Source organism: Sebastes umbrosus, chromosome 4 (genome assembly GCF_015220745.1).
Source record: "Sebastes umbrosus isolate fSebUmb1 chromosome 4, fSebUmb1.pri, whole genome shotgun sequence".
Taxonomy (NCBI): Eukaryota; Metazoa; Chordata; class Actinopteri; order Perciformes; family Sebastidae; genus Sebastes; species Sebastes umbrosus.
This window is the reverse complement of record NC_051272.1, coordinates 28,685,397-28,702,214: the sequence shown is the minus strand read 5'-3', so window position 1 is coordinate 28,702,214 and position 16,818 is coordinate 28,685,397. Positions and strand designations below refer to the sequence as shown.

At 40.4% G+C, this 16,818-nt stretch overlaps 1 protein-coding gene across 3 annotated transcripts in view; it reads left to right on the top strand.

Annotated features, from left to right (window-relative positions):
- Nucleotides 1-1,981: 1,981 nt before the first annotated feature.
- LOC119487651 (cyclic nucleotide-gated cation channel beta-3-like) overlaps nt 1,982-16,818 on the top strand; it is a 31,605-nt gene continuing 16,768 nt past the window's right edge. Inside the window, exons 1-16 of one of the 3 annotated variants that reach the window (XM_037768693.1) lie at nt 1,982-2,197; nt 2,352-2,478; nt 4,933-5,070; nt 5,165-5,267; nt 5,531-5,550; nt 5,632-5,731; nt 7,384-7,408; nt 7,537-7,618; nt 7,719-7,825; nt 8,031-8,094; nt 8,821-8,885; nt 9,063-9,089; nt 10,803-11,178; nt 12,866-13,018; nt 13,169-13,222; nt 16,664-16,716. In XM_037768693.1, coding sequence (XP_037624621.1) covers nt 4,934-5,070; nt 5,165-5,267; nt 5,531-5,550; nt 5,632-5,731; nt 7,384-7,408; nt 7,537-7,618; nt 7,719-7,825; nt 8,031-8,094; nt 8,821-8,885; nt 9,063-9,089; nt 10,803-11,178; nt 12,866-13,018; nt 13,169-13,222; nt 16,664-16,716 — 1,366 coding nt within the window. In that variant the 5' untranslated portion in view covers nt 1,982-2,197; nt 2,352-2,478; nt 4,933. Of the gene's footprint in view, nt 2,198-2,351; nt 2,479-4,932; nt 5,071-5,161; nt 5,268-5,530; nt 5,551-5,631; nt 5,732-7,383; nt 7,409-7,536; nt 7,619-7,718; nt 7,826-8,030; nt 8,095-8,820; nt 8,886-9,062; nt 9,090-10,802; nt 11,179-12,865; nt 13,019-13,168; nt 13,223-16,663; nt 16,717-16,818 lie in introns of all 3 variants that reach the window. The other 2 variants (XM_037768692.1, XM_037768694.1) reach the window with 2 other exon arrangements.

Sequence of the window (16,818 nt, the reverse complement as noted above, 5' to 3'; positions counted from 1 at the left end):
CCATACCTATCCCAGCCATGGGCCAAGGGTCTGTGTCATCGACCTGCTCTGCTAGCTTATCCCCTGCTGAGCTGATAATGGGATCTACCCACTATCTCATCAGCACCATAAATTGTTCTGTAGTTCCCATTCCCAAACACAACAGCAGGCCTCACTGGATGCGGTGAGATCTACCCACCTGTCCGACTTGCTGAATGTTTTTTCACCTGTCAATGGCTTCATAATTACCTGTCTGTCTGTCTGTCTGTCTGTCTGTCAAACGTACATCTACATGTACAATATCTGGCAGAGCGAGTACAATCACTTTGTGGGAGCTGTGAGCTCCCACAAAGTGATTGTACTCCTACTGATTTCTGATGCTTACAGGTTGTTTGTTTTGATCCCCATAAACTTGTCCATCCCAACAGCTATTCTTTCATTGTTACAGTAGTCCTACTACCCATAACATTAAATGTGCCAGGTCCTGTTTACCTGTTGGTCAGTTAATGAGGGCAGTTCTGGATCCTTGTTAATCCCTCTCAAGCATCATGCCATTCATCCCCCTCTCCTCTACCCATCTTTATCTTGATTTTTACAACAGTGAAATCCTGCTTTATTTACATTAATGCATCAATAGCCTAATAATAATCTACTGATATGATATACATGCGTAGTATAGGATATGTATAAGTATATTTTCCTGATTATAATGACATATTTGAGTAACATTTTCAATGCCGGACTTTTAGTTGTAACAGAGTATTATTAGTGTGGTATTAGTACTTTTACTTGAGTTAAGGATCTGAATACGTCATCCATCACTGTATAGGGCCCCGTCCGAAGGGTCACAACACTTTTTCTAAAACTTTTCTCTAATCTTTGCTTTGTTGTGTGAAATATTGGATCCATTTAGTTACACATTTGAACCTAAAACAATTATTTAAATGAAACCATCAGAGATGTTCACTCTTTGGTTGAGCTGAAACGTTAGGTGTTAGGTAACAAAGGGCCCCAAGTAGACACTGTTTTTTGTAAGGAGTCACAAACCAAAAAAAGGCTGGGAACCACTGGTTTAATCCATAACAATGTAACGTTATTGTATTTTGTAAGGTTATCATATGTTTTTAGCCATGCTAGTAGCAACTTGGTTCTAGGGATGGCAATGTCATCTGTCGGTCGGTCCACCACTGGTCCAGACTGATATATCTCAACGACTATTGGAATGGTTGACATGAAATTTCGATTCCTTAACTTTTTATCTAGTGCCATCATCAGGTAAAATAATCTTTAATCTGCCTCTGCATAGCTATAGACTGCTTAGCCTTGTTTTTTGTAAGCTCTTAACCTGAAAAGTAACTATAGCTGTCAAAAGTAGGTGAGTTTAGTTTTTAAAAGTACAATATTTCCCTTTGAATTGTAGTGGAGTAGAAGTAGGCTATAGAGTAGCACAAAACTACTGCTACTTTGCTCAAGTAAAGTAAGTTAACGCTAGCTCAAAATGTACATACAATACCTAAGTAATTGTACTTAGTTACTTTCCACCCCTGCTGTTAAACGTGGCCATATTGGAGACATGGTTGGCAAAGTACATTTAGGTTATTTAAATAAAAGAAAAGCTTTTAGTAGCTAGGCTTTTCTGATAGAGCTGTAGTCCTATGGTTGTAGGGTCCAGTTGGCTAGAAGGTAACCCACAATTTGGGAAACTCTCGGGAGACGGTTATGGTTAGGCACTGACCTCGAATGGTTTTGTGGGTTACCTTCTAGACACGACCTGGCTGAAGGAACAAGAGAGGATATAGATCATCAGAGCCCTGGTCAGACCCTGAGCCTTACTAATAAGCTTTACCTTCCTCTGACTGTCTCCTCCTGACTGTTATTTAAAGGTTTATGTAGCCAGTCAGCAAGTGGCTCTGCGTCAGTTGGTGGGGATAAAACTATAATCAGGATGGGATGGGAGATAATGGGGAACAGAGATGACAAGGTGGAGGAGGGAGTGGGGGACTCTAGCTGCCACACGTTCACTAGTATGCATATAGTAAAACAAATGATCTCCTTTTTGAGACAGTATATGTCACAAAAAAGTGATGAAATCATGATCAAGATGCAAATACACAATAATACAAATACCTGGTTTGCATCTTGCACTGTTTGATTGGTCATAGTCTGTAACTGGAGGGAGAAGGTTACACTTTCTATCTCAAATCCCTGGAGTCTGTGGGTATGTGTGTCACCACTTGTTGCTTGTTGCTGTTGTTTCTGGTGGTCGGGGGGTTATAACAGTATATGGGTTACGGGGATGATGTCCTGACGATACGTTTTTCTGCTGTTAATCTGCGATGGCTCACAGTCCAGGATTGTGCCTTGACCTTCAGATGGTGCTGGGTAATCCCGTTAGCCCCAGGCAGCCACTGTGGAAATCCCAGCAGACCTGTGCTGGCTGTGCCGCCGCACTCTGGATCTCTACGCCACCGGCATGCAGAACCACCTGTAGACACTCAGGTAAGGAAAACAAGTCTTTGTTATTCTGTAGGCCTACAGAGGTTAGGAAAATACATAATTCAACATTTGGATCACTTGGGTGGTAAAGTGAATACCTGAGTGCTGATTTGAGATGCGTGCTGTGATGATCCGTGTCATGGTAAAGAGACAGCGGGTGAAGTTGCTGCAGAAGTAGAAGAGTGTTTATACGAGCAGAAATGTTGATGTTGTGGATGTCTGATTTGCTTTTGTTAAAGTCTGCACTGCCAGGTCTTATCCGAGGAGAGAGAGGCCTAAATGCACAAATCCTTACTAAATTACAAAACACAATCAGTAGACAAAGAATTATATCCTTGGGGTGTCTTCCTCTGATTTATGCTCTTTTGATGATGTGATGAGGACGTATGTCAGGAGTCGATCCAGGCCTTAAGCAGAGAGCAAGGCTATAGATTAGTTGGGGACAGAGCTGCACTTTTTAATCCAATGCGAAGAATTTTGGATTAGGCCAGAGAAGAGGCCTCGCTGATCTCTGCTGATTGGGACAGCGTGTCGGGAATCACACACTTGGATCACAACAACAGCTCGAACTGCCTTGTAAAGAAGCCTCGCATGTGAACAGATTCCTCGTGGATGACCCATCCCACAGCTAAAAAATGTAATAACTTCTTCCACGCCATCACTTTTTTTTTCTCTATGCTGGAGATACACTGTGTCTGTGCACATTTAGCTCCAACAGACATGTAAAAATATAGATTATATCCAAGAATAAAGCGGTGGATTATTGGAGAGAAGTCACTGTGACATTTTGGGTTTGTTTTCTAAATTCATTGTATATGTAATAGGGTGTATATTGGCCTTCCTGGCCTCTTTTTGGTTGCGTCATTGATACAATAAATGTCCTCTTGGCTCAGGACATACAGCAGATCTATGACGTAGTTTGTTGCCCAGTTGGCGATGCTATGGTAAACGTTTCTTCCGACAGCCGTTCTGGTTGCCCTCGACCTGTCTGCTGTGGTCAGTTAGCAGGACATCTTGTAGGTTCAGTGGCTCTTTGCCCCTTTGCTGAAGTGGATTACCTCAACAGGTTGATAAACTGTCACAGCAGATAATACGCACATTTGAGATTAAGTGGCACTCCTGCTGGCTCTGTACATTTTTTTGTTTAATTGAATCTCTATCTTGAATCAGTGCACTGGGCCAGTGAAATGTCCTCTTCCTGTAGATTTGTGTGCAATTTCTACCTGACTAACTGATTTAACCCTATGTCACATGTGGAGGCTGTTGGTAAAGCAGCTTATGGTGAACTATGGCCTTTTAGCCTCCTCTGACTTTTGACTCAGGATCCTGATATCTATCTCTTCTCTGAGTTCATTTGCAGATTGAAGAGTCAAGCATATCCCAACTTTCCCTGACTAATGTTTAATCAAGGATTTTCTAATTCATATTCTAGGCACCACGTACCATTGTGAAAGTTTGTAAATGTGTCTGATGAGAAACTAAAGACAGTTTTATGATTCATGTGTGAAAAAATAAATAGAGAGACATTTCAGGTTGTCAAAAATGTTGCCTGAGATAAAAAGCAAAAGACGAAGCAGGTGAGCGTCCTTCATCAGACCCCATTAGCTTTGGTTAAGGGCTCTCTGTTTGACAGATGAAGTGGCTGCTTTAATGAAGACATTAGGAAAGAGTTATTAGGAATTATTATCATCAGCATTATCAACAATGTTTTGATGAAGGGCTTTTGAGAGGCTGACTGTGTGTTTGTGTGTCAAGTCAAACTGAAGGTTCCAGGAAATTAAGCTTTATAAATATTAATAAATAGCAATTAAGAAAATAATATAAATAGAAAAATAGAAAATAATTCATTCACAAATGTGGTGAGAAGTACATGGGCTTATGGGAAATGTTGTTTAAAATTACTGCGTGATTTCATATGAACTCAAACGTAATTATAAAATACTTTGTGTTTAAATAAATAATTAAAAATAGTAATTAAATAAAATAATATAATACACATATACATATTACCTTTATGTTAAGGCAAAGGCTATGGCAGCAGTGGACACTTGCTTATTTGCATTTAACATGAGGCATTTAATAGGAGTGTGTGTATTAAATGAAATAATGATTAATAAATTTTGCAAAGTCTCAAAAAATGAATTTGTTCTTATTTATACTTATTTTGTAATAATATGTATATTTTCTTTTCTGTATTTTTTTCTATTTCAAAGGTTTTTCACCTAATGACTAATGACTAATGACTAATAATAATTCCGAAATGAACTGAACTTTCATCTCAACCTACAAAATAAAGGCGGGAAAAAGGAAAAGCTGTTTGTCATTGAGTGGATTCCAGTTAAAAATCTTCGAGTGGATGTTTCAATCTCTCTCAAGTTGGGATACTGCACATATTTAAACAATAACTTGACAGTGTGTGTGTGTGTGTGTGTGTGTGTGTGTGTGTGTGTTCAACAGGATGTTTAACTGGGTGGTGAAAGTGGTCCCCCAACTCCCTGAAGCTCCCGGGACAGATGACGCTGCTAAGACCCCTGCTGCCTCATCCACAGGGAAGCGTCCTCCACAGAAAAACACAGATGAGAATTCAGAGGACAGGTAAACCTCTCTGTCCACTAGTATGTCTTAATGTGTATGTGTGTGTGTAAACATACTGACATCTTATCATCTTTCCTCACCTCCTCTACAGCAGTACCCAGACTGGAGTTTTAGGCTGGCTGTCTAATGGGTTTGTCAGCACCCTGCCTCAACCCTCCGGCTCCCCTCGACCCGGCAGGGCCAATTCTGAAGCCAGGGTGAGTGTGTGGATGTTTGAGTGGACATGTAGCCTACTCGGGTCAACAAAAACGTCTATGTATGCTAGTTAAGGATGCCAGGTGTCAGCCAGTCATGTCCTTCCTTAACACAACTACTTCAAAGTGAAGTTGACACCTTATAAGACAAAGGTGATCACATTTTGATAAAACTATGGTATGGAGTACACAGACAACACTACACTTAACAACGCTCACAAAATACAATGACCTCATTCTCTATTTCTTCCTTTGCCATCCACCAGTCAGGAGAGGATGGAGAGAGGTACAGTATGATTAGATAAGAGTGCATTTTTAATGCTAAATATATTCTTCAATGGTAAACTCAGTTTGGTTTCTCTCCCAGGTCTGGAGTGATCAGCTGGGTTGCTCAGGGTCTGGCTCAGGTGTTGCCTCAGCCAGATGAGAAGTACAAAGAGGCTCCTGACAACGAGGAACACACTGAGGTGAGACGCAAGGACTTCCTTATTTAGTGATACAGATTCAACTTCACAACACCAAAACAACATCTTAACTACATCAGTACTGCTATGAAATTAGCGCCTCTAAAAACAAAATCTAAAATTTGTTTAGAATAGAAATAATCCTATAGTGTCCAAACATTGAGAAACAACATCTCTAATAAACTATAGGTATCTAGTTCAGTACTTCTCTCTCCAGAAACTAATACTCCAACGTAATATTAATAATGTGTTTTATGTCATTAAAGCTGAAGTTGATAACTTTGAGCAAATGAAAAAGAAAGTTATTTTTATAAATGCGTCACTATATCCTGACAGTAGTGAAAACAACCAATCAGAGCCGAGCAATCTCTGGACAGTCAAACTAGGCAGCGCTGATCAATAATGAATCAAGATTCTGTTACCGTAATGCTTATTTCTCGCCTCAAATGTTTTCAGAAACATATTTTAGTGTACTGTTAGCTGTAAAATGAGAACGTTTGTGACCACCATGTTGAAAACAGTCGAGCTAAAACCAAGCACCGCCCACCGGCCAGAGCAGACTTTCTCATTAAAAGTACATTAAAATATGTTTCTAAAAACATTTGAGGCGGGGGATAGGCATTACAGTAACAGAATGTTGATTCATATTTGATCAGCGCTGCCTAGTTTGACAGTTTGATCAGAGTTGATCAGTGATTGGCACCTGCCCAGAGACTCCTTGGCTCTAATTGGTTGTTTTTGTACGGGTGCGGTAGAATCTTGCAAATGCCATTAGGAGTAGAAGGAGGACAGAGAGGAACAGGATTTCTATCGCAGATTATCTGCGTGCACTACTGTCAGGATACTGTATAGTGACAGTTTTATAAAAAAAAAATATCATATTTACTCAAAGTTACCAACTGTACATTTAAGTTAGTTCAAGTTCAAGTAATTCTGCCAAGCAACAGCAAGACAATTCACGTCATTAGACTGTGTGACATTTGACTCAAACAACTTAATACTGTCCCACAGGCTTATAAGACTAATCATGTGTAAGGATTAAGCTTATAAAGGAATCTGTGGGGGGTTTAGGCAGGTTAAACCCCTCCATTAACTTCACTGTATTTAAACCAGTTCTCTTACCTGGAGGCCTCAGGGCTGCATCAGAGCAAATTAGACACAATGTTTGTAATATTGTGATATTTCTGCAGGCAACACATGACCCATTAATTTCATGTCACGTTGCCAAAAGTTATATATTGAAATATCTATATTAAGGATTAATCAAGGAGAAAATCCCAGATTTTAGCCCATAAGGGCCCCACTAGTAGCCCTCCTTGGCCCAACTTTTAGTCCACATGCTGTACTGTGGATATGGACATAAAAGGGGCCCATGTGGGACATGAGGTTTATTGCTCCAATGAGCACCATTTGTAGCCCACCCTGACTGCAGTAGGGGCTTACGCACATGTGGCCTATGCTGTGTGTACAAACAGACCACCATTAACCTCTGTGGGGCTCACATTGACACAATGGATATAAAGTAGAGGAGTAACATATCTTATTATTTATTCATGAATAATATAATAACAATTCCCTAATGTGCCACAAGAATAATGTAAGAAAATCGTATAACCGTACTCTGTTGGCTTGACATTTCATCTCTTTTGTCCTAGATCTATGATGTAGAAACACTGCCAGGTATGTTTCTGGATTATTTGTCTACATGTTTTACATTTTTACACAAAATTAATGTTTGATTTGATGATTGAATATCAGTGATTTAGCACCCCGACTGCTGGGCTGATCTCTGCTGTCTGTCTGTCCAGATTTTGATCCTCTCCCCCACATCCCGGTGGTGGAGATGGTGTCAGAGGACGAGGAGGAGGAAGAGCCTCGCCAATTCCCTAAGTGAGTATAAACCACCTCTCAGTACACATTCACTGTGATTTATGCTGAGCCTTGAACTATAAACATGTATGGGGCTGACTTTTCTCTTGTTCTGTGGCAGCGTGGTGAACTGGATAAAGCAGATGGTCCCTCAGGCAATGATACTGCCCCCTGGTGCCGTATCCGTGGAACCATCAGTCAAGTCCTCCCGCACCTCTCTGGACAAAAGTACACTTGCATACACACACATGAAAGTACATTTGTCCTAATGCACAATCTTAAACACACTGGCATGGACAGTCACAACACATAACTCACCTCCCTGAAACCTTGTAGCAATAAAATCTATGTTGCACTAAAGGACATATTCTGACTTTATTTGGATGGATGCTTGTTTTGTATACTGAACTCCATGTCTTTCTATTCTCTCCAGTTTTGTCTCCACCACCTGAGTCTCTCAGTGGAATCTCACTGGATACTGACGGCAAGGCCTCGGCGTACGTTTTGATCCCTCACTGTCACTTTTTAATCACTCTCTTTCCATCGGACAACAACATAAGTATGACGGCGTATTAGGGCAATTGTGGGTAAAAAAAAAAAATGTTTAACTCAGAATTTACAAGAATAAAGTCATGAATTTACAAGAAAATAACTCAGATATTCTCTGAGATTAAAGTGGCAAATTTACAAGAAAAAACTAGGAAAATAGTGTAACTAGAGAACAAAACCGTAGTAATAAAAAATAGTAGGATATTTTTGTTTAGTAAACCACATCGCTTCACTTTGCAAGGTTGGATCAACCTCATCTCACTTATGCCACCAATAATAATGGCGGAGTGTGAGCCGCAGAGTGCAAAACATATTATTATACATACATTATTGTAGCGGACTCATTTTTCATTACCACTTTTTTCCGAGTTTTTTTCTCAGAAATTTACGACTTTATAATCTCGCAAATTTGTGAGTTTTTTCCTTGGAAATTTGCCGCTTTAATCTCAGAGAATATCCAAGTTTTTTTCTTGTAAATGTATTACTTTAATCTCAGAGAATATCTGAGTTATTTTCTTGTAGATGTATTACTTTAAAGTAATTTTTTTTACCTACAATGGCCCTTATATGCTGTCGTACATAAGAGACATAAGGGATGTTGCGAAAAAGTAAAATGTAGAACTCATGTCTAAAGTGTGTAAGTGCATACAGTTGATTAGTTTGTGTCTTGACAGTGTGGTTGGCTGGTTCGTGTCAGGGCTGGGCCTGAAGATGCCTCAGCCCGCCATTCCACCCAAAGATGACGCCCAGGTAACTTTTTGGGAATAAATAAATGCTTCTTTCTTCCTTCTCCTCTTCTTGTCTTTCAACCTGTCAACCTTTCCTCACCACCCATCTTTTCTGGTATGTGTTGCAACTCTAATTTCTCTAGAGCTTTATATTGATAGCAATTCAACGTATACTTGTTTTTTTTATCAGGGTGCAGCTCAAGTTCTACAGAAAGGTGAGTTTAAAGCACTTAATAATACTTTCCTGTAGTCATAGAAACCCTTTGCTTGCCAGTACCACTGTTCCCAAAGGCCACAATTCACAGTTCAATCAAATGGATCTATATCACATAATGTTTTCCCGGCAATGTCACTGGAGACTGATGTCTACAAGTAGCAGAAAACATCTCTTTAATAACATGGGGTGCATTTTATTCAATGATCAATGATCTGTGTAATATTTGGAGAGTATTGCTCATGTGTTTCCTGTTGAAGCACCCTCTTGTTTTTCCCCCCATAGTTTTTGAAGAGGTGTTTTGGTCGGACGGTCGGAGCCTAACTCAGTCCCTCTTCTCCTTCTGTTTCAGGGGGGAAGGCGCTGCGAGCCCCTTAAACAGCAGGAGGAGGCGACTGGGGGACGCTCTGATTCCCAGACAGATACCAATAGACATATTGTACTGTTGGGAGAGCTATAGGTGCTGTGCAACGTGCAGCTCATGTAAACTAGGCAGCTGTAAAATACTACAAGAATATAGAGATATATTCAACTCACCTTACTGTACTCAATACAGTTTCATATGAATGTATTACAACTCAAATGTAACTAAAACATGTACTGTATATTCTATAGCTAATTAGATGAGTCTTCTGTCTTCAGTCTTTTGCACATTTTCTGTTTGACACAGAAACATTTAGGAATTGCCATTTATTTGAAACTACTGCAGGTTTCATTCGAAAAACAATTGCAGACAGAACATTTTTATGTTACTTTATTTATTTATTATATGTAAACTTTATATTCATGTTGCCATTTTCATATCCAGAAAAAGAGCAATAGGAGATAAATAAAAGATGATTCACTGGTAATTCATTTAAACACAAGAAGAATTTCAGCATAAGATGTCCAGTCTTCCTTTCCCAATTCACAGAAATCTGGAGATAATAATTAAATGGCAGCTATGTTCATTTATGATTGTGTTATTTGTGGACAAACTGCAGCTGTATTTATACTTGATATTTAGAGGAAATCTTATTAATAGTTTATTTTAATGTAGAAGTCCTACTCCTTAAGAATCTACTAATATTTGTGTTCTAAGAAGATTGAGATTGGTTCTTGATCGTGTAACAGTTTGAGTGAGCTTTTCCACAGTTTAATTGAGGTTGCACAACACAAATGTAAGAGTCGTCCTATTTTGATCGATTGCTATGGTTTTGAACTGTGAAATGTGGCCTGGGGAAATGTGGAATGTGGTGTTGTTTTAAAAGGCTTGACTTGATTTGAAAGAACCATACATTGAAAATAGACTGACTATCATGCAGACAAGGTGTTAGAACACATTTATGTCATTTCATACTGTAATGTAAGGATACTACAGGAGTAATAAAGATTCAATGTGAAATTATTTTATGTGGTGGTCTTATCAATAACACCTTCCATGCATACTCTACACATAAAGATGAATTAAATATGAAAAGCTGTAGTGGATGTTTTCCATCTCTCATAAACCTCCAACATGAAATAAACCCCTCACAAGTGAGCATGTAGAAACTTGAGTACAGCTGTTTACCTGTATTAGAAACAGTCCTGTATGGTATGCACAGTAGATTTATTTCTTCTGTCATAAGATCAAATACACCTTTTTCATAATACAAACCCAAAACCAAATCCATCACCAACATCTTTAATGTCCATTCTTACACACAAATCGCCGCTTGTCACCCTCTCCTAGCTTCATCCAATCTCAAACCCGACATGATACTAGAAGACGTGGACTCGGACAACGAGTGCCAGCAGAAACAGAAAGATCAGTCCAAAGCTAACCAACAGCAGGAAGCGACGCAGCAGACACAGTCCAACCCAGAGCCAGACCCAGAGCCAGACCCAGAACCAGACCCAGAGCCAGACCCAGAGCCAGAGCCAGAGTCAGAGCCAGAGCCAGACCCAGAGCCAGACCCAGAGCCAGACCCAGAGCCAGAACCAGAGCCATCAGATGGTGTGTCAAAATCTCAAGAAGATGCTGAGACCCAGACGGGTCGCTGGACGCCGTTCATTGAAAACATCAAGAAGGAGGCTGAAGATGTAGCTTTTGCTAACATGGAGGAACGGTAAGACAGGTGGAGAACAAGAGAATGGAGGTGGTCAGAGCTGCAGTCATTAACCATTTTTTAAGTCACTTCCACTGGATGTAAATTCCCCCTATCATATCAAATAATAATTAAGATAATGGAAGTTAGTTAAAGAGGACCTATTATGCTCATTTTCAGGTGCATACTTGTATTTGGTGTTTATAGAACATGTTTACATGCTTTAATATTCAAAGAATGCTTTATCTTTCTCCGACCGGCTGTGCTGCGGCACCTCTTTTCACCCTCTGTCTGTTTGACCTCCTGCCCCCCCTCCTGAAAAGCCCTGATTGGTCAGCTGGCCCACTTTGTTGTGATTGGCCAATCGAAAAAAAACTCTTCAGACTACGCTCTAACTAGCTTTGTTTGAAGGTGTGCCAAACTAGCCGCTAGACAGGTATTTTGCAAACGTGTTAACTGATGACATCCCCACATTACGGAAGAAAAGGCGGGACTTCAAGCAAGGTGTTTCAGGCAGTTCAGGAGCAGTGTTTCTGTGGGGGAGAGTAACTCCCTTTGGCGTGGACTTTGGGCTTTATAACTTTACAATCCTTTTACATGCACAAAAAATGATATAACACACTAAAGGAAATGGGGAAAAGCACAAAAGCATAATAGGTCATCTTTAAGCGTACTTCCTAAGGCCTAAAGAGTAGTCACAATACTGGACCCAGACTAGCCAATAATACCAGCATTTCCAGTTAAGCCAACATGCTGGATGCTTTTCAGGAACAAATGCCACAAACCTCAACAAATGTACTTTTAAAATACTGTATCCCTTAACGTCATAATCATTTAAGAGCTCTATCACATAGCGTCATCAATTATATTCTCCCTGATTAACTTAAGGATCAAGCAATAACACAAGCTGCAACTTTATGTCTCTCTTTAATGGATTGCCTTGCTTTATGTGTAACAAACCCACTGCAATACTTTGCGGCAGACCTGCAGATTCTAGATTTGGGTAAACAGTCTCAACAAAGGGCAAAACAACAACACAGGGAAAGTTTAAAAGCTTATTTTATTATTATAAACACTAAAATCAAGGGGAAATCACTTCAGTAGTCGCAGTACTAATTATCCTCGATTACTAAGGGATGAAGGGAAAGCAGTCATTGTCCTGAGTCCAGTCCAGTCTTCTGAGCCATACCATGGACTAGGCTAGAAACACACTTCAGCCTCAAGGAAATCCAACTCAGCCTTCAGACCACAGCACTTGGAAATGACCCTGAACACAGAGTACACAAGGAGAATGAGAGAGCAGTATCTGCTGCATGTGACTTAAGTGGACTTCAGAGTGGAGGCACACCTGCCTTCAATCAGCACGTGAATCACAGAAATGAGCTCACAGCATAAGTGAATACCCTCTACCCCCACAAGCACACACACAAAACCATTCCCACTCAGTGTGAAGGTGAGCTGATATGAAAGTGATGATACAGGTCTACCCTGTTACATATGCCCTTATAGTCTTCCTGTCTATGTAGTTTGATTTAAGCAGCAGATATACAACAGTGGTCGAAACATTGATAAGGCTAAATTAACCCGGTTTGGTGTTGGGCCAGAGGTATAAGAAAAGAAGACTCTTGACACATCCCACATTTCATTTACTACATTACAAACATTCCCACTGAGCACAATCACATCAGTGTGTCCTGTCTCTCTTTAGTCTGCTACAGGAGCGCACGGAGATGGCCCGTATGGCTGAAGAGGTGGCCAGGGAGACAGCTGAGAAGGCCATCAGACAGATGACCAGTGAGAGACAGTCCCTCAATCTCTCACTGGGGAGTCGAGAACTGCTGGAGGAGGGGCCTGAAGCAGAGTAAGAACTCGTGCTCGATTAGAGAGAGATAAAGTGTCGTCATTTTTTGTATTTTGGCTACGGGAGCGTCCTTGTGAAGTGAAGTGATGTGAAGTGACGTGACGTGAAGTGAAGTGAAGTGATGTGACGCTGCGTGTTCACTGTGACCAGGTTGCCAGCGCCACAAGAAGAGGAGAGCAAAGTGGACCACAGTAAAGTCACAGAGTAAGAACGCAAATATGGAAGCTTCTCCGTCCTTAACTTCCTTGGAATCCTTTGTAGGACCCTCAACCCACTCAGTCTTTCACCTAGAATTTGTATCATACTGCTCTTCTGCTTTGACTGTTAGATACACATAGAATGTTTATATTGGCAAGGTTTTCTTTATAAACACAGTTCTAAACTTACAAACTATTCTGATGACTTTAATTCAAGAGGAAATTTCCACATCTTATCAGTGTCTCCAGCAGCTTGTTGAACTGATGATGAAATTAGCAAGAGACTCCATGGTGAAAGAAATATTCAGATCCTTTACTTGACCCATAGGATCGCCGGCAATCCCCGGCCGACATTACTGTCTTTAAGAGGATGTAGCGGGATCAGTCTTTACCTTACCTTTTCACAGGGGTCCCTTGACCTCTGACCTCAAGATATGTGAATGAAAATGGGTTCTATGGGTACCCACGAGTCTCCCCTTTACAGACATGCCCACTTTATGATAATCACATGCAGTTTGGGGCAAAAGCCAAGCAGTTATTTGCATGCCATATAATATACATGTATAACGGGATAACATTAAATGAGAAAAGTTTATCAGGAGAATAAATATTTGAAAGCAATACAGAATGACATCATATTTTTGTCAATATTTTGAATTGTCACCTGTCATCTGAATTTTGTGTTTTTCTTGAAGTCAAGTAAAGCCAATTTTATTTATATAGCCTAATATCACAAATCACGAATTTGCCTCAGGGGGCTTTAGAATCTGTACAGGATACGACTTTACATAATTAAAGACATTTCCACCATAGCTTGATGCAGAAAAGGTAAAAAATTGATACGTAAAATTCACCAGAATGCAGGAAATGAAGTGTTCCACGCTCAAAATTTCCTGGGGATGGAGCCCCTGACCTCCCCCCCCCCCCCCCCCCCCCCCCACACACACACTTAATATGTGACCCCTCCAATGCTGAAACGAAGCCTACAACCTTGACTGTACACATGTCACATTCTCATTGTTGGCCGAGCCCCCTTAAAGATTTGATCCTAGAATCGCCCATGAAAAGTACACTATTTCCCTCTGAAATGTAGTTGTATTGTTGTAGAAGTAATGTGGTGGAATTTCTGATACCCAAGTTAACTCAATAGGAAGGAAGAGGCCCCGGAGCTGTTGATGTCTTACACAGAAGGTTTATTGAAACTTGATCAAGGAGCAATTGTCAGGTCTCCACCATTGAGGTGCTCTCTGCGTGAAGGCCTCACAACTCTGCCCTTCCTCCCTGGTGCTCAGTGTTTTACCCTTATCATGTTTTGACTTACTCCGTTCCTCTGGCATCTCTGGCCATGGTTGCCCCAGCGACTGGCTCTATGGTCCCCACTACAGACTCAGCTGTACAGATAAAGGCGGCTCCACTAGACAGGACTCCAACCCAATAATGTCAAAAGAGGGACACTCTGAGAAACACTCTGACCTCCCGAGCAGGAGAGAGGAATTGACAGAAAATTCCATCACAAGTATAAAATAGCATGAATAAAAAAACTAAGTTAAGCGAAATTTTACCAAAGTAGTTTTCTTAAATGTACAGTTAGGCCTATATTATTCCCAGTTGCTCTGCCAGTCATATGAATTCAGCTCCCAGTACTGATCCAGCACAGTCACTTGGCTGTCAGGTCCCAAATCCCGTGGGTTCTCGTTATGTGATCTTTGCTGCGCGCTGTCTCAGCATCACACTACCGTGCCCATAGCAACCACAGCTTCCCTTGGCAACAGCCGACCTCCTCCTCCCGCCCCCTCTCAACGGTTCCCCAGGTAACGGTGCGCACCTGATGCTACTGTTTCACGTCTGGAGACTCACGCAGGGAAAATGATGGACGGAGATGTGATGGAACATTTTCCCTGTTGTTTTTCTAAAATATCTAAAATCTCCTGACCTGCTTCAGCTTCAGTTCGTATTACTTGTCGTGTCTCGACGCTCGTGGACATTTTCTGTCGGGACTATTAACGATTAACGCGCGTGAATATTGGCGGAGAAAGTGAGTGTCGTGTGATAAGGTAATGGTAGGTGATGGACTATGTTATGAAATGAATAAGTTATGGTGTAAACAGACAATTACCGTCAGCTTGCCTGTTACAGGTGTTTATTCTAACAACATTGGAGAAAACAATAACAACTAGCCAGCATTGAGTAAGTTAATGCTTCCAAATAAAAAACAAATACAATTGTATTATTATTATTATTATTATTATTATTATTATTATTATTATTATTATTATATTCCACATTTTCCAGTATCAAATGAAAAGTGCGTCAGTCTGCTTGGATGTAACCTGCATTTTGTGTTTCAATGTTTTTTGTTGTGTAGTCATTATTCAGTAAAGAATAGGTGAGGAGAGTACAAAATTGAATTAAATAACAATTACATTCATCCTTCTATAACCTTCATAAGTGCAGTCTATAAAATAATGTGTCATTGTTACCTGTGTACATTGGGTCATTATTGCAACACCTTATGTAAATGTGTTGAAACATCAAATGTGTGCTGCATACTGCAGATACATAATCCTATAGTGCTAAAAACAAGTAAAATCTACCCTAATATAAAACATTAAAAATTATTTTAATTATTTCTGTATTGTGCAGCTACAACAGGTCTTGAAGCCCAGTTTTGCATTATTAGACTTCCTGTATCATCACTTTGAAAAGTGAGCCACATCCGATTTCCATCGGAAATCAAAACCACTTAAATGTGTTTTTAATCCGTCCAAATACACCCAAACATTTCAAAAGGGTGCAAACAAGAGTCAATGAGCCCACATAAATAAACATTATTTACTCAAGTCTTAGTACTTTGGAAAAATGGCTGTCTGTGTTTGTAAATGTTGACTTTCCAAAATAGCTGGAAGTGTACCATGGAAATTAGGTTTTCCCTAGAAATACCAGCATTTTCATCCTAACTGCAGTATTCATTTAATACAACCAACCGTCATTTAATAGACCAAGTTACATTGACACTACTGAAGAGTGGGCTCAGTGTGGGGGACCTCACACTGCCAGACAGCCTGATACATGAATTGTCCAATAATTTATGTCACCTGTGGCAGTTGTGGCTCAAAAGCTAAACTGAGTCGTCCATTAATCGAAAGATTGGCAGTTCGATTCCCGGCTCCTCCAGTCCACATGTCAGTGTCCTCCAGTCCGCATGTCAGTGTCCTTGGGCAAGATACTGAACCCCCAATTGCCCCCCGAAGGCTGTGCGAGTGTGTATGAATGATTACTTTAGATCCTGATGAGCAGCTGTCAACTTGTATGGCAGTCTTTTCCATCAGTTTATGAATGTGTGTGTGAATGGATGAATGTTGGCATGTAGTGTAAAGCGCTTTGAATGGTTGGAAGACTAGAAAAGAGCTATATAAATGCAAGTCCATTTCCCTGTCCTGTCCTGCAGACTGGAACAGAACCTTGCTGAGGAGACTGAGGAACCTACCGTTAAGGAACCAGGTAGCCACACATACTGTTGTTGCACTTTATTTTATTTTGTTTGACTGTATCGTCCCCTTGAAAAAGATTGTAGATAAGATTGTAGTTGGAAAGAGACATAAA